We start from the raw sequence: 21,865 nt of genomic DNA, 5'->3' as shown, positions 1-21,865 counted from the left end.
AGAATGCCCAGCACACTGAATATTTGACTGCATGTTTTACTTTTTCTATCTAACCTGTTACTTATATATATTGGTTGTCTTCTTTCCAGATCTTTAAAGATTTTCATGAAATTGAAGTCCAGGTGTACCTTGCCTCTTGCCAGTGTAAGTTGGAGTTTTTTCTTTAAAGTGTCAATGAAAATGCAGAACCAAAAAACATACAAAGTTGTTTTATAGTGGACATAAAAAAATTTGTTATAAACTAACCTTCACTGCTCTCGTTTTTTATTCAAGTGTCAAACCATGTTTAAGAAATTATTGCTGAAGTGAGCAGCTTTATACCCAGGTATCCAAAACAGTATTACCTCACTTTATCCACTAAGAACTGGGTATGATCATGAGTTGTTAGGGAACAACCCTAAACCAAGCTTCCTTCATAATGCTAAAACACAGTTCTCTATAAAGTATTGATTTTACGTGTTGCAGAGATGCTTTTCAACTGCTTATGTGGTCACAGCTGTACATGTGTACATTTCCATGTGATGCTTCTCCAGAAAAATGAAAATAAATACTGCTGTTAGATACAAAACAGAAGATCCTCTTTTAAGTCATCGCATCTTGGATGAGCTGTGGTGTAGACTTTAGCGCAAGCCATTGCACTGCCAGAAATTTGAAACAAAAGTAAAAATGCTTATATTTCTGAAGTCAAATTATGAATGCTGACCTTCAGCAAATATTTAGGCAAGACAATTATTGATTCTTTAAATAGTTGAGTGAATCTTATTCAGCAATTCTCATCACAAAATGCAGCCACTTGTGGAATTTCAACAGCGATTTTCCCAAAGGTCCAGTCAGGTAACAAGAATCAGTACACTAAACCTCTGAACTTTACGTAAATAAAAGTGATGACTGTCAGTCCTCCATTTTGAGTCTTCAGCAGGAGAAGCTCAAGCACTGATGAGCAGAAAATGACTAAAATAGAAACAAAGCAACAGGAATCCACAAATATTCTTAGATAATCCTAATCCAAGACAACATAGTTCCCCAGGAAAATTCAGACACGTTCAGTAAACCTGACAATGAGAGGTCACCAAATTCTTACACTGATCAGCACAGTATCTTACGTTTTTGCATTATAGCTCTAGGCTAAGCAGTTCAAGCATGACTATTGGATACTGTCTGCGGAGAGCTTATATTTTCCCATGTTTGCATTTTTTCCCAAGAATTTTATATTTTCACCCACTTCAGAAAAACGTGCTGTCTGGCTGGATACTCTAAACCCTCCATATAGCTTGCATTTGTCTTTGCCTTTCTGACATGCATAATGAGATTAGTTCATTTTCTTGGTCAATGGCTAGGTTAATTAAGAGAACTAAGTTTCATGGGTAGTTACTACAGTAGGCAGGAAGTAGCTCATTAGCAGCTTATAGCCTTTATCCTCTTGTCAACAGTATAATGCTTAGAACTGCAGCTGTCAGACACGAACCACTGTGTTGTGTTTAGAGCAGAAACGAACCACTGTGTTATGTCTAGTGTAGGACAATGATGTTGTCATACTGGAGCTCAGAGGGCAGGTCTGTGTGATGACAGCTGTTCTGATGCAGTGATAAAGAATATCTTCCTGTGGAAGGTACTTTATGTAACACAATGTCTTACCTGAAGTCATTTCATTCATTAGGTGCAACAAGGCTGGCTATTAACATGCTACATCATGTAGACCTGGAATTAAATTGCATAGCCATCGCTTATGTACTATTTGACAGGGCAAGTGACTTACCAAATGTCTTATATTACTCTTGAAAACTGGCCACATCTGTCTGTCTAGTAAGTTTTACCAGGTCAAGAAAAAATAAATAAAGATTAAATCATCATGAGTAGCTCTGCAACAACAAACAATGGTATGGCCACTAATAATATGTGAAAACTAAATGAAACACAGGAAGCCCAATCCACCAAGGGTATATTATTAAATCAATCAAAAAAAATCTACATGGAAAATACAAGTAAAGATCTGCCTTTGCATGATAGCTGTTTCAATAATCTATACTTCAAAAATGCCACACTTGTGCTATCATGCTTTCCAAAGGAGTAAACCCATGTTCAGCAAATTGCTAAACAGATGTTTACACTGTTAAGCCCCACTATAGTGTTTATTCAGATTTTTGTGACTTACCTTTTACACCACCATATGTGGTACATAATGTGAGAGCAGGAACTTCATTCTATTGGCAAATATTTTCAAGCTCTTTAAAAAAAAAAAAAAACTTTCAAAAACTTTGTCTTCCCTGCATGGAGGACACTGAGTTGAAGACACTGAGGTTTAGAGTTGATCTTTAATCTCAGTGATATCAACTGAAGGGAAAATGTGAGAGGTATCCATAAGCTATAATGAATGCATGAATATTTTATTTTATTTTATTTTTATTTTACATTTGTTAACCGGGATGGTCCGGCTGGATACATGTCCATTTTCAGCGGAGTCCCGGGGAGAAAAGCTCCAAAGATACAGATTAGGATAAGAAATAGACATTACAAGTAAATGTTCAACTAATAGAGGTTACATAGAAGAAGATTGTAGACATAGTACATAGATATGACAAAACAGACAATCCACTAAATTGTGATTGCAATACAATTTGCTTGTAGACATAGTATATACATACTTCCATTAGTCCAGTGGCATGCTTTTCTTATTGACCATGGAGGCCGAGGATAGCAATAGTTATAGTTTAGTCATAAAGGATCTCATTAATTAACGTGAGGGGGAGTAGCTGAACAGAGTATGTTGGAGGGAAGTATGAAGTCTTAGTCTGGGTTGGTACAGGGGCATATCCAGTGTGACTTGAGGTGACTTATAAGTTTATTTTTAAATATGGATGGAGAAGATTCTTTGGTAATGTCAGTAGGTAGTGAGTTCCAGTTTTTACCGACAGAGTTGGTGAAGAGGGAGTCACCTGCTGCATGGTTGGATTTGATTGTAAGTACTAGAAGTTTGGTGGATGAGCGTAGTGGGCGACTGTTATTGTAGGGGCAGATTGTGTTTCTTAGGGCTGGGGTGGTGTCCGGTTGGTGGAGGATTTTATGGGCGACTTTGAGTTGGTTGAGCTGTAGGAGGTGTGGTAGTTCCAACCAGCCCAGGAGTTTCAGGTTCTGGCAGTGGTGGGTACGGTAGGGTGAATCAGTAGCAAATCTAGCGATTTGGTTGTAGCATGAAGACAGTTTTTTAAGATTGGTTTTATTCAGGTGGGAGAATAGAGGAGAGGCATAGAGAAGGGTAGATAGGAGGTGGGAGCGGGCAATTGTTATTCTAGCTTGCGGGGTGAGGTATGCTTTGATCTTGAACAGACTGCCAAGTTTTATATTGGTAGTTTTTATCGTTTGATTGATGTGTGCATCAAATCTGAGGTTGCAGTCGATCATGACACCCAATAGTTTAGTTTGGGTAACTGGGGTGATGATGGTACCATTATTAGCTGTTATATTGAACAGGGGTGAGGTGGTCCTGTGTGTTGGGGTAAAGAGAAGTAGTTTAGTTTTATTGGGATTTAGTATTAGGCGTTGGTTTAGCACCCAGTTTTCTACCTTGTTGAAGGTGATTTGTGTTATTTTGGTGAGTTCGGTTGGGGTGGAGGCAGTGCAGATCAAGGTAGAGTCATCTGCATATTGAATGCAGGTGGCCTCTGGTATGGCTATGCTAAGTTCATTTATAAAGATGGAGAACAGAAGGGGACCTAGTATTGAGCCTTGGGGTACTCCTAGTCTGATGGAGAGGTGTGAGGAGAGTTTACCCTCCCACAGTACAGCCTGTTTCCTGCATTGTAGGTAGGACTCAAACCATTGGAGGGTCAGTTTATTTAAGTTGTTGGCCTCCAGGCAGTTCATTAGCATTTTGTGGTCCATCATGTCAAAGGCCTTGGACAGGTCTAGGAAGAGAGCAGAGGACAGTACGTTGTTGTTACGATTTTGATTTATAGTGTCTGTGAAAGAGAGAAGGGCTGTAGTGGTGCTGTGATTGGACCTAAAACCATGTTGTGAGTTGGATAAAAGTTTGTTTTGTGTGAGATATTTCATGAGTTGAATATGTACACACTTCTCCATGATCTTCGCTAGTGGAGACAAGATTGCTATGGGCCTGTAGTTAGACAGTTCAGTGGAACTGCCCCCTTTGTATAGTGGTATGACGTGTGAGATTTTCCATATGTCAGGGATTATGGCTTCTGATATGGATCGGTTAATAAGGATGGAGATGGGGAATGCAATTGCATCTGCAGCTTTTTGTAAGTAGTCAGCTGGGAGGAGGTCAGCAGCCAGGGTGGTTGGTCTTAGTTTCCTAAGTAGGGTTTTGATGAGTTGAGTAGGGACTGGTTGAAGGCTAAAGGAAGTTGTAGTTTTGGAATTGGTAGTGCTCGGATTGGAGCCAGTGGGTGAGAGTTGGTTAGCTAAAGTTTGGATGGTTTCAGTGAAGAAGGTGTTAAAGGAGTTGGCAATATCTTTGGGGGAACTTTGATTAGTGACAGATGGTTTTGGGGTGGTGGTTTGTCCTGGGTGGAGTAGTCTTTTTACTCCCATCCAGAATTTCTGAGGTTTAGTTTTTTGAACCTGTTGTAGGCAGTGGTAGTATTCTTTTTTGTCTGAGGTTACTGATTTTTTTGCTTCATTTCTTAGTTGCCTAAATAACAGTTGGTCAGGTAGGGTTTTAGTAGTTCTGTAGGTGACCCATGCTTTATTTCTTAATGCAATTTTTGCCCTCGTTTCTTTAGTGAGCCAAGGTGCAGTATTGACCTTGATTCTACTAGTGCGGCTAGGGGCATGGAGGTCGAGAATAGTCAGAAATCTGGAGTTGAAGTAGCTAACTGCTTCATCTAGTGGAAGGCTTTTTAGGGCAGACCAGTTGCAAGACTTTAGTTCATTGTTAAATTTTTGGGGGTTAAAGTTTTTATTACTTCTTATAGTTTTGTATGTGGGCTGATGATGGTGATTAACCTTTAGTTTAAGTATATATGTGAGGCAGTGATCGCTTAGATCATCAGGTGTAGTACCTGACATATACTGATGTGGAGAGTTATTGATGAGTATCCAGTCTAGGGTACTAGCTTTGTTGTGTGATTTGTTTTGCCTAGTGGGTGTGGTTATGGTTTGGGTAAATCCTTGGAGGTTTACATGGATTGCTGGGGATTGAGAAGAGCAAGTTTTCCAGTCAATGTTGAAGTCCCCGAGAATTATGGTTTCCTGTGGCTGGTTATTGTTGAGCCAGGTTAGGAACTCCTCGAGGGTGTCTGTGTTCTTCCTTGGGGGTATGTAGGCACAGACAATGTTTATGCTTTTATGGTTGTTAATGTGTAGTTTTGTGGTAATGATCTCAGCATTGTTGAATAGAGGGGATTGGGGGTTGGCTATGGTGACAGATAAAGTGGATTAATAGAGTATTGCTACCCCTCCGCCTTTTTTTTGGGTGCGGTCAAGTCTATGCATGTTATATCCAGGTGGGAGGACTTCATTATCCTTAGTGGTAGGTTTTAGCCATGTTTCCATTAGGCATAGTATATCAGGTGAGTAAACTGCCAGGAGGGCATGTAGGTGTTGAATTTTGTTGTTTACACTCCTTATATTCAGGTGGCATGCCAGCAAGGAGTCTAGGGGTCTATGTGCAAGGTCTATATTGGTTGGGGTGTTGGTGGAGGGAGAAAAGGTTGTAATAGTATTTGGACCTGGGTTAGGGTGGATGTCACCATCCATGGTGAGGTTGTTTTTTAGCCTCATTATAAGTTTCCAGATCCTAAGTAGGGTACTATGATAGTACCTAGGTTTGGAGTAGATGTATCTAGGCCTGATGGGAACATAATTGAGTAAGGTGGGCGACTGGGAGGGGAGGGGTTGAGGGATGTTATGAGTGGGTAAGGGAGATGAGGTCCTGAATCTGGGATAGTAAAAGCCTAGGTATTCTGTGTCCTCATAGGTTGTGAGTAGGATTGGGTAGATTAGCAGGGATGACAAAATGGTAAGTAATAGAGGTGTGTAGATAGCCATAGTAGTTGGATTAAGATTTTGGTACTAGTATGTGAGTAGCAGGGGTTGGAGGGGACTAGTATTGTCAGAAGGGATAGGTTGGGATTCTACCACAGGTTATAGGGGATTGGTTGAAGAGGAGTTTGGGAGTGGCCAGGGAGAGTATAAATTAAGGAATAGTGGGGGCGGGTGGGAATAGGGGGCAGGGCGGGGCGCGAAGCGAGCCTGAGCGAAGCGAGGGCAAGCGGAGCGGGGCTACACCAGTTATCCAATTTGCCAATGATTGGAGATTGCAAGGTGGGTGTTATCTTTACTACTACAAGGTCTATTAGGCAAGTTTCAGCTTAAAAGTAGCTTAAAATTAGGCAGAAAATAATATGAAGTTAGCCTTATTTTTGCAGGAGGTTTTGCTGCAAGGTTTTATAAAGGCTACGGTTAGCTGTAATGTAGCGTTCTACTTATGGGGCTTAAAATGGTAATTCTAGTGCCAGACCCAGCTACCGTGCGGTTGTTACAACAGTTAAAAGTAGGGCCATTACCCTATAACTTTTCCTTGCAGGGTACGATGTTCTCGGACCTCGTGCTTCACTATTTCTTTGCAGGCTTTTAAGTTGAGGGAGCTTGCTAGGTTGTATTCACAGGGAGCGACCTGTGGGGTTAGATTAGTAAAGTTACCAGCAGTCAATAGATTTGTGACTATTCAGAGTCACATATCTTTAAATAGTTGGCGTTCCCATAATCACATTTCATCAAACAGTTAGTAATATTTCCAACATGTGCCTTACAGTTTGTATGCTTAAGTTTCCACTAGCACTGACTACCGCATATAGTAGTTATTTAACAGAAATTTAAAAAACAAACTAGATATGCCAGATACCTTACAGCATGTACGCTTATGTTTCCACTAGCACAAACTACCACTTATAGTAATAATTTAACAGAAATTTAAAATACTAGATATACCAGGCTATTTAACAGAAATTTAAAAACCAGATATACCAGGCTACAGTGTGTTAAGCTGCGACCTTTCAGCGTAACTTCAGATAACGCGGTGGTTATGAACAGTGATATTTCCTTTAAGTACTATCGCTGTTTTTACTCTGATCTATAGACTTAACGACTTTACAAAAGTACACATAATTACACAGCTAAAATATCTACCCATTACTCGTTTTAGCAACAGAAAAGTCAGAAAGCAATCAACACAGTCATATTTGAGACAGATTTTATGATATTTACAGGATTTTCACAAACCGTGATTAATAGCCGGCATCTGGCTGGGTCCTGGGACACTAGAGCTATGGAAAATGGCGGGCAGCGTGGGAGGGATATATGACCTCGGTTCAGTGGGCTACACCAGTTATCCAATTTGCCAATGATTGGAGATTGCAAGGTGGGTGTTATCTTTACTACTACAAGGTCTATTAGGCAAGTTTCAGCTTAAAAGTAGCTTAAAATTAGGCAGAAAATAATATGAAGTTAGCCTTATTTTTGCAGGAGGCTTTGCTGCAAGGTTTTATAAAGGCTGCGGTTAGCTGTAATGTAGCGTTCTACTTATGGGGCTTAAAATGGTAATTCTAGTGCCAGACCCAGCTACCGTGCGGTTGTTACAACAGTTAAAAGTAGGGCCATTACCCTATAACTTTTCCTTGCAGGGTACGATGTTCTCGGACCTCGTGCTTCACTATTTCTTTGCAGGCTTTTAAGTTGAGGGAGCTTGCTAGGTTGTATTCACAGGGAGCGACCCTATAACTTTTCCTTGCAGGGTACGATGTTCTTGGACCTCGTGCTTCACTATTTCTTTGCAGGCTTTTAAGTTGAGGGAGCTTGCTAGGTTGTATTCACAGGGAGCGACCCTATAACTTTTCCTTGCAGGGTATGATGTTCTCGGACCTCGTGCTTCACTATTTCTTTGCAGGCTTTTAAGTTGAGGGAGCTTGCTAGGTTGTATTCACAGGGAGCGACCGTGATTAATAGCCGGCATCTGGCTGGGTCCTGGGACACTAGAGCTATATGCAAAGATGTGTTCATTAAAGTCTATGGGCATCCATCTTATGTGACATCACCCAGGGAAAATTAAATTGGGGGGAGGGGGCAATGTTTCTTTAATAAAAAGTTTACATGGCTTTTTGTTAAAAAAAGTCCCAAATAAAAATGGATAGATTTGTGAAAAGATTTAGTAGTTAGAGAAGTTTTAACCAGTTTATGCAGAAATTAAAAGTCCGTTAGTATAATACATGAATTGCAATATAAAGTGAGAGAAAAGCAGGCTTATGATATATTTACAGAGAGAGGGGGAGAGAGAGAGATAGAGAGAGAGAGACAGAAAGCCAGGGGAGGGAAAATGATAGAAGCAAGGAAGTAAGTGAAGAAGGGAGAGTAGGAGATGTAAGGTACGAAGAGCTACTTGTCCACATTTAGGGATATAGTTTATCCAGGCATTGAGCAAGAAGAGAAACAGCTTTTGGCTTTGAAGTCTTTTAGAAGGGGTTTGAAGGACAGGAGGGGGTGTGTTGACCTGATAGAGATAAGGAGTTTCAGGCCTTAGCAACATGGTACAAATGCAGACAATGTCCAGCAGATTTGATAGGTTTGTGGACAAACGAGAGTTTTTTGGTCATTTGATCATAATAACCGAGTAGGAGCATAGTTGTGTAGAATGTTATTTAATGCTGGACAAGCAGATGGATTCTGGATGATTTTATAGGTGGTAAGAACCTGAGGATATGTTATTTGATGGGGTAGGTCTAACCTATTTAGGCTTTTTAGTGCTATACAGTGATGGGTTCTAAAAAGGAGTATTTGCTGCAAATTTAGCAACTTTGTTGTAGCATTGTTTAACTTTTGATTTTTGTGATGCCTGAAGATTAGTAAGGATGGAAGCACTATAAAGAAGTGTTGGGGAGAGATAAGTAGTGGCAAGTGTAGCTTTAATCGCGTCAGTGTCAACGTTTTTGGCTCTATAAAGCATCTTAGTTTTTGATGATTTTTTTCTTATGCAATTTTGCATACGCAGGTTGAATTTAAGATTATCATCCACTATCATCCCTAAAAATTTGCTATGAGAAGTGACTTCAATGGTTATATTATGAAGAGAGAGAGAACCTTACATTTTGTTTTTTCATAGGAGAGGGATTTGGGGAAACAAGTAGTTTTTTTTTTATAGGATTGCGCATGAGTTGTGATTTACAAAGCAGTATTTCACTTGCTGTTAAAGCTTTCTGAGTAATTTTTTGGAGGTGTACCACATTGTCAGATGTGCAAATGAGTTTGTTGTCATCCACATACTGAATTAGGGAGGCCTGTTGTGTGGATTTGTGAAAGGTGTTGGTGAGACGTTAAGGAGGAGGGGACCAATACATACATATATATATTTATATTTATATATATATAGACACACACACACATACTTATTTTTATTTATTATTTATTACATTTGTTTACCGAGTAATGTCCGACTGGGCCATAAGCCCACTTTCAGTGGAGACCCAAGGAGAAAAGCTCCAAAAAAAGCAGTTTAATACTAGTGAAGCTAACAATACTAACAACATTAACAATATTAGTTATGTTCAAGACATATTAACAGTGCTAATGAAAATAACAATATTAATTATGTTAAATACAATTTGAAGTAGCAGTGTGCACAAACAAATACAGTGAGGGATTAAAGGAGGCATAATATATAGAGGGCAATACCAGTGACACAATGGTTGCAATATGTAATCAGCAATGTTGCATAAAACAAATGCCCAGTCAAGCTGCTGAAAGAATCCGTAAGATATTTAGCAATACAGCATAGAGAAAGGTGAGAAGAAAAGTAGCCTCAGGATAAGAGCTAGAGTTCGAAGGAGCAGAAATAAGTGATATAGTTAGGAAGTAGGCAGACTTAGCCAGGAGTATGGCAGGAGCAAAGCCAATAATTAACTAGGCAGTCTTTTAGGATTCATTTGAACTCATGATGGTTAGGATTTTTTGTTATGGGCTAAGGAACAGTGTTCCAGAGCTTGGCAATTTTGTAAGAATAGAGGGAGTTGCCATGATAGTTGCGGGGTTGGGTAACCTTTAGCTTTAGTTTGCTAGAAGACCTAAGTGATCTAAGATTTATACTAGGTTGAACTAGATTAGAAAAAGCAGGGCAGTCACTGAGTTAGTGAATTATTCTGTGGGCTATGGTGAGCTGATTGAGTGATAAGAGGTTTTATATATATATATATATATATATATATATATATATATATATATATATATATATATATATATATATATATAGATTATATATATAGATTATATATATAGATTTTATATATATATATATATATATATATATATATATATACACACACACACACACACACACACACACACACACACACACACACACACTATGTTCACATACACACAGACATACAAATACAATGACCTATGTTAGAATGTCACTAGCCAAAATGTTGACACTCGTATCGCATATTAGCAAAACAGCATAACATTGAAGTGCAACAAAATCAGAACTGAAAACATTGCACAGTGCAAGTGAGTGATTGTGCAAAATCATCTGTAGTGCAATCTTAGAGTTGGTGTATGTAAGTAGCAGTGTGTTTGATGTGTGCAGCCACACACCCCCACACACACACACACAAATGGGGTGCAGGAGGGCTTACCCTCCTGCAGAAATATGTGTTGAAAATGTTTTCAGTTTTGATTTTGTGGCACTTCAGTGCTGTGCCATTTTGTTAATGTGGAATTGATGATCTAAATGTTATCACTTTGGATAGTCAACACTGTAACATAGATCCAAATGTGTATATATATATATATATAAATATATATATATATATATATATATATATATATATATATATATATATATATATATATATATATGTATATGGATTCACTTTAGAAGCTCGAAATACTAAAATATCGAAATTCAGTATTTTGAGCCCATAAAGTGGAATCCTGAAAAGAGTGAAGACTCAGAAGCATGAAATTCAAACCCTCGAATACCGGAGGTTTTGAATTTTGCACTTCTGTGGTTTCACTGTGGTTATGGATTCAGATAAGTATGTATGTGTTAAGGGTTTTGGGTAGAGTCTGTGGTGTGTGTTAGTGTGTTTTGTTGTTGTGATGTGTGTGCGTGTGTGAGGAAAATGTAGCTTGTGTGGTGGTTTGTGTGTGTTTGTATGAAGTGCGACCTCGGAGTTAGAATATTTAAGTAGGGGGGAGTGTGGGGGATGCAGCCCCCCACATGGGCAGTGCAGGGGGGTTTGCCCCCCTGCTTTTATGTAGTAGAGACCGTGTGTTTGTGTGTGGGGAGGATGATGTGTGTGCTTGGAGCAGAAGCATGAAATTCAAAATCTCCAGTGTGCAAGATTTTGAATTTCACGCTTCTGAGTTTTCGTTGTTTTCAGGTTTTGCCTTTATAGCCTCAAAATACTGAATTTTGATATTTCAGTATTTCGAAGATATAAAGTGAATCTATATATATATATATATATATATATATATATATATATATATATATATATATATATATTTTGTGACTTTCGGCTTTTCCCGGTTAGGGGTCGCCACAGCGGAACTCCAGTCCGCTAATGATTGGCAGTTGATTTTTACATACCGAGTTGCCAGCCCTGACGCCCAACCTTCAACGAAGGTACGCCCATTCATGCATGTCTCCACGCAAAAGGTGCTCTAACTGAGAGTCGAACTGGACAGCGTCTTACTGTGAGGCGACAACGCTACCGCAGCACCACCACTGCGGATCCCTATAAATATATATATATATATATATATATATATATATATATATATATATATATATATATATATATATATATATATATATATATATAAAATGGTATATATAGATAGATATAGGTATAGACATATATAATGCATACACATACTCACACGGAAATAGTTTAAAAATAAAGAAATAAGATTAGATAAATGAAAAGATATATGGGGTTGGACAACATGTTAGGGACATGACAGGAAACTAAAGAATAAACTATGAAGTCAGGCAAATAAAAGAAAGGCTGATGCAAAATGATAGTGGTCATAAGGGACTATATGAACAAGTCAGAACAGCACAGTAATCAGATGAGTTTGGAGAAATAGCTGATAAAAGATGTAGAGGTTTGTATGGGTAGATATACCTTTCTTCTTTTCTTCTTATTATTTAGAAATACTGCTGTTGTTGAGAGAGAGAAGCTCCTCTAGGGAAAAGACACTTACCTGGAAAATAATGAAGTATATGAGACTTAAGGGAAAAGATAGAAAGAAAAGTATTTTCATAAAAGGTGCCACTATATCACTCTATCTTTAAAAAAGAAAATATTGTATTGCTTCTTGAGTTTGACAATATGCTTGCAGAATGAAATTCCCAAAGAAAACTATTTAAATCAATGTTTTAGAGAAAATTGCTTTTGTTTGTTTCACATTAACCAACGAAAATCACCAAAAAGCACCAATGTAACTAATAATCCAAAAAAACGATGCAGAAGGTGAAACAATAAAGCCACAGAGGAGGATCAGGCGAGAAATTTTAGTGATAGTTTTAAAACAACTTCCACTTCAAACACAAGTCAGCACTATTACTTCATCAGATGTGGGATCATTGTAAATCAATGGACTTATAAATCAGATCCCTGCTGACATCATTTAATTAGTCAATCAATAAAAAACATTAAAACCCCTTTCAAATGTTACAAAAAACATTCATTAAAACAGTTTATTAAAACGTTCATAAAAATATATGTACATCTCAATAAAATGTTAAATATTTACATATATATATATATATAGAGAGAGAGAGAGAGAGAGATACATTGTACAAAATACTAAAACTCTAAATAAACTTAAAACTTGTTCATATATATTAAAAATGACAGGTTCCTATTTCAATGATTTTTTTCATGAGTCCAACCGTTTCTTATTTATTGACTCCATCTACTGGGCAGTGTCATGAATTCCACTTGAAGAATATCATTTAAGAATAACATGAACATTTAAAAAGTAAAAACACATATTCTGTTTCCTTAAAATACCCATATTAGGTGATATAATAGTATAAACATATTACCCACATTTTAAATCAAAGGATTTCAAATTATTTATAACAAGACAAAATTAAAATACAATTGCAAAATATTGAATATAAAATATAAAAAACTGAGTATAAAATATAAAACGTGTGCAAACAGCATTATATAGAAAAATAAATTAATATATTGATTACGACTATAGAGGCCAAGGGGGGAATATAATGAAATTTTCTATAAAATCTAATAATTTAGCTGCTCTTAATTTAAGAACCAGGGCAACATAAATATATTCATTCAAACCTAGCCATTTATTTGCCTGCAATGTTATTTTTATTTTATTTATTTATTTTATTTAACATTTGTTAACCGGGCTAGTCTGACTGGAGGCATCTCCATTTTCAGCAGAGGCCCGGGGAGAAAAGCTCCACAAGGTACAAATAGATTATAACATAAAAATGATAAGAACAAAGTTTGACTGGATGAACAAGTATAATGCAACAAATAGGATTAAATCCTGGTTTAGTAATACATATATATAACAATTTAGGTCATATAAGAAAGAAAAACATGATAAATAAGAAAAGAAAATAGGAAATACCAAATTAATTTTTTATTCTAACATCAATATTTGTAGATTATAAGAAACAACATAATAGTGAGCAGGTAATGAGTAGAGGAAGACAGCAGGAGAGAGATTGCTGTGGTCATGGTTAGTCAGGATTGAGACATGGGCACAACCAGTGTTTTTTGAGGTGTATTTTAAGTTTTTGTTTAAAGAGAATAGGAGATGTGATTGAAGTGAGTTCAGTAGGAAGCTGATTCCAAGACTTACCAATGGTGTTGGAGAAAAGGGAGTCACCGGCAGAGTTATTAGATTTACATATAGTTACTAGAAGTTTGTTAGAGGAGTGAAGGGAATTGAGGTTCATATAAGGGGTAAAGAGATTAGAGAGGATAGGTGTATTGTTAGGTTGGTAGAATATCCTATGGACAAAGGTAAGTTGAGAGAGTAATAGCATGTTGTGTAATTCGAGCCAGTGAAGTTGCTGTAGGTTCAGACAGTGGTGAGTTCTAAATGTAACAAATCTAGCAATGTTATTAAGAGTGTTAGCCAATTTAGAGAGAATGTTTTTCTTTAGGTTAGTGTAAATAGGTGAAGCATAGAGGAGAGTAGAAATAAGATAGTTAAGAATGTTTTAATTCTGTAGAGGGAGCCCAGTTTTCTATTAACAGTTTTAATGGTATTGTTAATATGAGTATCAAAAGTAAGGCTGTTGTCTATTGTGCACCTAGCAGCTTAGTGGTAGAATCAGGAGATATAAAGATGAGATAGAGAATTCTAGTGGGGACCTAGAAGTGGGCTTAAATAGGAGGAGTTTGAGAACCATGCCTCAACTGTGTTGAAGACATTTTGAGTAAGGGTTTGTAACTCAGAGGTAGTTTTAGGAGTCATCAGCATATTGGATGCATGTGGCTTGGGGTATAGCCACTTGAAGGTCGTTTATGAATAAAGAGAAAAGAAGAGGACCTAGAATAGAGCTGGGGAACACCAAAAGTGAGATTGGTAGCAGAGATGAGAGTTTGTTACCCCAGATGACAGAGAGATAGATTCCAGGATTTGTAAGAGCAGGGGGTGGTTGAGCATATCAAAGGCTTTAGATAGGTCTATAAAGAGTGCTGAAGATAGGTTGTTATTATTGAGCTTTTATTGATAAATGACAGAATATTATGTTTAGTTAGGTGACCCATTAGTTGATAGTGTATGCAGTTACCACCTTTATGTAAGGGAATGATGTATGAGATTTTCCAGATATCAGGAATGGTTTCTTCGCTAATAGTTCTGTTTATCAGGATGGATACCGGTAGGCTATTTCGCGTTGCTGCTTTTTGGTATATTCGCAGAAGTTGGTCGGCAGAGGGGGGTACATGGTTTAGTTTTTTGGATACATTTTGATAAAGGAGGTGGAGATGGAGTGTAGTTTAAAGGTGGGGAGATTAGCAGAAGTGAGATCAGGGATGGATGAGTTATCAAAGGAAAGATGAGAGGCAAGAGAGTTAATGGTTTCGGTAAAGAAGGAGTTAAAGGTGTTGGCAGTTTCTAGGGTTGAATGTTTTTCTGACCCAGAGGAGGAGGGAGTAGTAGTCTGACCAGGGTGAAGAAGTTTATTTAAGGTTGCCCAAAATCTTTGTGGTTTATTAGTATTCTTTTGCTGGAGATTACTGTAATAGTTTCTTTTGTCAGAGATTATGGCTTTTTTGGTACTGTTTCTTAATTGTCTAAAGATCAGTTGATCAGAAGGAGATTTGCTCGATCTCCATTTTGTCCAAGATTTGTTTCTAAGTAACATTTTTTGTCTTGTTTCTTTAGTTAGCCAGGGGCAATTATTTGCCACCAAAGTTCTCTATACATCAATATTTATTTTTTCAATTACACAGAAAAGGAAATTAGCCTTGGGACACTGTTGCTTATGTCTAAATAATGCATTTGTTTCTTTACCATTCTGTATATCGTAATTATGTTCATATATCCTTCTCTTTAGTTTACGTTTTGTTTTACCTATATAGAATGCTTGGCATACCTGGCACATAGCCAGGTATACCACACCACTTGAATCACAATTACTAAACTCGTTGCTTTTTAATACTGTATTTCTGTTTAATAAAGAGACACTGTCTCTGTTCATAATCTATGCACATTGTGCACACCTACCACACTTGTAGGTTCCATGCCTCTTTTGACTAAACCCTTTTCTTCCTTCATAATCACCTTCTAAAAGTTTTTTCAAACAACTAGCATTCTTGTACACCACTTTCAGCTGCTCTTTATGTATCATATCTAAGTCTGTAAGAGCTAAAAACCTATTCCATTCTCTTTCTAGGATATCTCTAACACCTCTAGAACTGGCATTATACTCCAATACTAAAGCTCCATCAAACTTTTCATCTTTTATCACCTTGGGTGCAGCTGTTAAAACACTATCAACACCAAGAATGGGATATAATTTTCCTTTTCTTCCTTCTATTACCTCCTTTTTGACCAGTTGGAGTAATTTCTCCGGATAATTTCTGTTCATGAACACCCCCTTCAATATTTTGATTTCTTTGTTAAAGTCTTCTTCATTAGAGGTCATCCTACTGGATCTAATGTATTGCCCTTTTACTATATTTCTTTTATAGTGTATAGGATGTGAACTATTGTAGTGTAGATAAGAAATACAGTAAGTACATTTCCTATAAACTTTTGAATTAAATGCTTCATTTTTCTTATAGACTTCAATGTCCAAGTACTCTAATCTATCACTACTAAACTTGTAAGTGAATTTTAAAAAACTCGTAGTGTTGTTTAAATAATTCATGAAGGTCAAAACATCTTCTTCTGTTGCCAACCATAAAATGCATATGTCATCCAGGAATCTTTTGTACATATTCCAACAGTGACTATAAACCGAACCTATAACAAATTTCTCTTCCCAATAAGCTAAAACCAAGTTTGCATAAGATGGTGCACATATTGCCCCCAGTGCCACCCCTTTTATTTGATGAAAAAAGTCTCCTTTATAATATATATAGTTATACTTTAAAACCATATCTAATAATTGTAAAATTAGTGTACATTCATTATGTGTCAAAATATTATCCTTATAAATAATTTCTTCCAAAAAGCTTAAACCCTCATCCTGAGGAATACTGGAAAATAAATCCACAACATCTATGATTAAGAAATTAATATTTTCCTTGTAAAGTTTCTGTTTAAGGCTTCTTAAGAAGTCCCAGGAGTCTCTTAAAATATTTTGTCTCTTTAACCAGAGAGCCTTAAGTTTTGTATCAATATATTTAGCAAGGGGCAAAGTTTTAGACCCCTCTGCAGAAACAGTCAGTCTCAATGGGGTTCCTTACCATCTTTATGTGTTTTGGGTATCCCAAAGATGGCTGGAATTCTGGGTTTGCCAATTTTAACCAATTTAGTGTTTTTTGGTCTATCATCCCATCAACCAATAGATCCTCCAAAACCAAATCTATTCTTCTATATGAGATATTAATCTCATTTTTGAAAACACACGAGTACTTGTCAGTGTCCCTTGAAATTTAATTCATCTTAGCATTACATTGCCATGGTGTATGTAGACAAAAAACCAACAAAAATCACCAAAAAGCACCAATGTAACTAATAATCCAAAAAAAGATGCAGTAGGTGAAACAATAAAGCCACAGAGGAGGATCAGGTGAGAAATTTTAATGATAGTTTTAAAACAGCTTCCACTTCCAACACAAACCAGCACATATAAACGTTCCAAGTTACGTTTTCGTTTACATATTACTTCATCAGATGTGAGCTCATTGTAATCCCTGCTGACATCATTTAGTCAACCAATAAAAAACATATATATAAAACTTAAGTTTATTTAGAGTTTTAGTATTTTATACAATGTATATATACGTAAATATTTAACATTTTATTGAGATTTACATATATTTTTTATGAATGTTTTAATGAACTGTTTTAATGAATGTTTTTTGTAACATTTGAAAAGGGTTTTAATGGTGATTGGTGGTGATTTTTGTTGGTTTTTGGTCTACATACACCATGGAAGGCGAAACAACCTCGGAGTTGGACGGTACAGAGATTAAAGAGGAAGTTGGCCAGGTAAGAAAGCTTATTGGCCAGCTTTCCCAACTGATAGATTTACTTACTCCTGTTAGCAAATCAATGATTGACCTTGTGGGGAGAGCTAATAATGAGCATTCCCAAAGTGGTTGACGCAGCGCCTGGAGGCAAGCCTCATAGTAATGACATTAATGTTTCTGTAGGAAACACTGGGCTCAACTCAAATTTAAACGTTGTTGCTGGTAACAAGAACGCGGTTGCTGTTAACAACAGCTGCAATTTTGAACAGACACCCAGACTTTTAAAAGATATGGGAGCTACATGTGGAACTAACACTCAGGATGGAATAAACGGAGGTTTGAGAGAAACCACACAAACAGGGCAGGAACAGCGTGCTTCTTCTAACAAATGGAATTCTAATGGACTCAGTTTTAATGAGTGGCTACAGGTTTGTTATTCTAAAAACTTTAAAGATAAAATGATTAAACCTGGGCCCATTACTGAGTTGTATCAACGTAAATTGGTACAGTTTGAAAAGTTATTGTTGAAATGTAAAACGTTAGATATTGAGAATGCTTATTTAAATGAATTTATAAATATCCAAATAATGTAGTCCCAGGCAGTGACTTCCATAAAGATTTAATAGATATTTTTACCAGATGTGGGCTTGAGGTTTTGAAGAGTATGATTAAGGAAAACAACAGCGTTAAAGATGATATTTTGAAAGAAATTGAAATGCTTAATGATTGTATTAAAGATGACTTGATTTTCACTATTCCAAGTGAAAAAGAAAAATATGATAACATTAGAAAGGATATAGATAGGCAATGTGATGAACTTATTAAAAGAACATTTAAGAAAATGGATAGAGACTTGAAGGATTATAAGAATGATGTTAGTTACCCTGTACCTAAATATAGTCCTAGATTTTGGCAGAACAGGGGAAATACAGATGATGGGGCCGTTAATTTAGATGAGAATGCTGTTGATGGAGAATATGTTCCTGTTTTGGATGATTATTCAAAATACCCATCCCTCCATAGATCTGAGAGACTCAGGAACAGGTGGGAGCAACAACAGCAGTACCCACAGCATGCACATTTTTGCAGAGGAATAAGAAGGGGGAGGTATTAATCAAGAATTATGCCACTCACCCCAATTTAGAGGTTGACCTTATTAAACAGGATTCTGATAACCCGTTTAAATTTACAAAAGATAACTTTAGTATTTATAATTTTAGTGATATAGTTTTAGTTAAAGACCATTTTAGGCTTTTGTCAAAAGGAATTAAATACATCCCTATTAAAAAAGGTGAATTAACTAAAACATTATTAGATGTGAAAATGTTTATGAGGAAAATTAATTTACAGGTGTTTTTTAAACAAGCAAAACACAGGATTCCTCTAATGTTATGAAGAAAAGTACATTCAACCCACCCCTCCACCCCCAGATTAAGAATTTGGAGATTTTAGTGGAGATTGAAATCAGGCAGACCTTTAACAAAGTAAGATACACAAGTAATTTAAATGAAGGGGAGAATAAAGCATTACTTGAATTGAAAAACAATAGTAATGTAAGGGTGATGAAACCAGACAAGGGTGGAGGGATTGTTTTAATGGATGTATTTCAAAATGATGCTAAGATGAATGAAATTTTTAGGGACATTGACAAGTACTCATGTGTTTCCAAAAATGAGATTAATATCTCATATAGAAGAATAGATTTGGTTTTGTAGGATCTATTGGTTGATGGGTTGATAGACCAAAAAACACTAAATTGGTTAAAAGTTGACAAACCCAGAATTCCAACCATCTTTGGGATCCCCAAAACACATAAAGATGGTAAGGACCCCCCATTGAGACTGATTGTTTCGGCAGAGGGGTCTAAAACTTTGCCCCTTGCTAAATATATTGATATAAAACTTAAGGCTCTCTGGTTAAAGAGACAAAATATTTTACGAGACTCCTGGGACATCTTAAGAAGCCTTAAACAGGAACTTTACAAGGAAAATATTAATTTCTTAACCATAGATGTTGTGGATTGATTTTCCAGTATCCCACAGGATGAGGGTTTAAGCTTTTTGGAAGAAATTATTTATACGGATAATATTTTGACACATAATGAATGTACACTCATTTTACAATTTTTAGATATGGTTTTAAAGTATAACTATATCTATTATAAAGGAGACTTTTTTCATCAAATAAAAATATGTGCACCATCTTATGCAAACTTGGTTTTAGCCTATTGGGAAGAGAAAATTGTTATAGGTTCAGTTTATAGTCACTGTTGAAATATGTACAAAAGATTCCTGGATGACATATGCATTTTATGGTTGTCAACAGAAGAAGAAGTTTTGATCTTCATGAATTATTTAAACAACACTACGAGTTTTTTAAAATTCACTTACAAGTTTAGTAGTGATAGATTAGAGTAGACATCGAAGTCTATAAGAAAAATGGATTTAATTCAAACATTTATAGGAAATTTACTTATTGTAATTCTTATTTACACTACAATAGTTCACAGCCTATACACTATAAAAGAAATATAGTAAAAGGGCAATACATTAGATGCAGTAGGATGACCTCTAATGAAGAAGACTTTAACAAAGAGATCAAAATATTGAAGGGGATGTTCATGAACAGAAATTATCCGGAGAAATTACTCCAACTGGTCGAAAAAGAGGTAATAGAAGGAAGAAAAGGAAAATTATATCCCATCCTAGGGGTTGATAGTGTTTAAACAGCTGCTCCCAAGGTGATAAAATATGAAACGTTTGATAGAGCTTTAGTATTGGAGTATAATGCCAGTTCTAGAGGTGTTAGAGATACCCTAGAAAGAGAATAGAATAGGTTTTTAGCTCTTACAGACTTAGATATGATACCTAAAGAGCAGCTGAAAGTGGTGTATAAAAATGCTAGTTGTCTGCAAAACCTTTTAGAAGGTGATTATGAAGGAAGAAAGGGGTTCAATAAAAAGAGGCATGGAACCTACAAGTGTGGTAGGTGTGCACAATATGCATACATTATGAACAGAGACAGTGTCTCTTTATTAAACAGAAATACAGTATTAAAAAGCAATGAGTTTAGTAATTGTGATTCAAAACAGAACGTAAACTAAAGAGAAGGATATATGAACATAATTACGATATACAGAATGGTAAAGAAACAAATGCATTATTTAGACGTAAACAACAGTGTCCTTTCTATGTAATTGAAAAATAAATATTGATGGAGGAAAAGATCAAGTATAGAGAACTTTGGTGGCAAATAACATTGCAAGCAAATAAATGACCAGGTTTGAATGAATATATTTCTATTGCCCCGGTTCTTAAATTAAGAGCAGCTAAATTATGAGATTTTATAGAAAATGTCATTATATTCCTCCCTTGGCCCCTATAGTCATAATCAATATATTAATTTATTTTTCTATATAATGCTGTTTGCACACGTTTTATATTTTATACTCAGTTTTTTATATTTTATATTCAATATTTTGCAATTGCATTTTAATTTTGTCTTAATATAAATAATTTGAAATCCTTTGATTTAAAATGTGGGTAATATGTTTATACTATTATATTACCTAATATGGGTATTTTAAGGAAACGGAACATGTGTTTTTACTTTTTAAATGTTCATGTTATTTTAAATGATATTCTTCAAGTGCAATTCATCACACTGCCCAGTAGATGAAGTCAATAAATAAGAAATGGTTGGACTCATGAAAAAACTGATTGAAATAGGAACCTGTCATTTTTAATATATGTGAACAGGTTTTAAGTTTATTTAGAGTTTTAGTATTTTGTACAATGTATATATATATATATATATATATATATATATATATATATATATATATATATGTAAATATTTAACATTTTATTGAGATTCACATATATATTTTTATGAACGTTTTAATAAACTGTTTTAATGAATGTTTTTTGTAACATTTGAAAGGGGTTTTAATGTTTTTTATTGGTTGACTAATTAAATGATGTCAGTAGGGATTTGATTTATGGGCGGCCATGGTGGTGCAGTGGTTAGCATTGCCTCCTCACAGTAAGAGGTTCTCTGGTTTGATCTTTGGCTGGGGTGTCCTCTGTGCGGAGTCTGCATGTCCTCTCTGTGGTCATGTGGGTTTCCTCCGGGTGCTCTGGTTTCCTCCCACATCCCAAAGACATGCTGCAGGTGGATTGGACACTCTAAATTGGCTCTAGGTGTGA

At 36.1% G+C, this 21,865-nt stretch overlaps 1 protein-coding gene across 1 annotated transcript in view; it reads left to right on the top strand.

The window, feature by feature from the left end:
• LOC122807521 (solute carrier family 26 member 6-like) overlaps positions 1–21,865 on the top strand; it is a 1,069,142-nt gene that overhangs the window by 1,023,577 nt on the left and 23,700 nt on the right. The window contains exon 17 of the mRNA XM_044078446.1: positions 90–144. Within this exon, the coding sequence (XP_043934381.1) occupies positions 90–144 (55 nt within the window). The remainder of the gene's footprint in view (positions 1–89; positions 145–21,865) is intronic.

The sequence above is a fragment of the Protopterus annectens genome, chromosome 7.part1 (genome assembly GCF_019279795.1).
Source record: "Protopterus annectens isolate FY-2018-M chromosome 7.part1, PAN1.0, whole genome shotgun sequence".
Lineage (NCBI taxonomy): Eukaryota > Metazoa > Chordata > Ceratodontiformes > Protopteridae > Protopterus > Protopterus annectens.
This window is presented reverse-complemented; position numbering and strand designations above follow the sequence as displayed.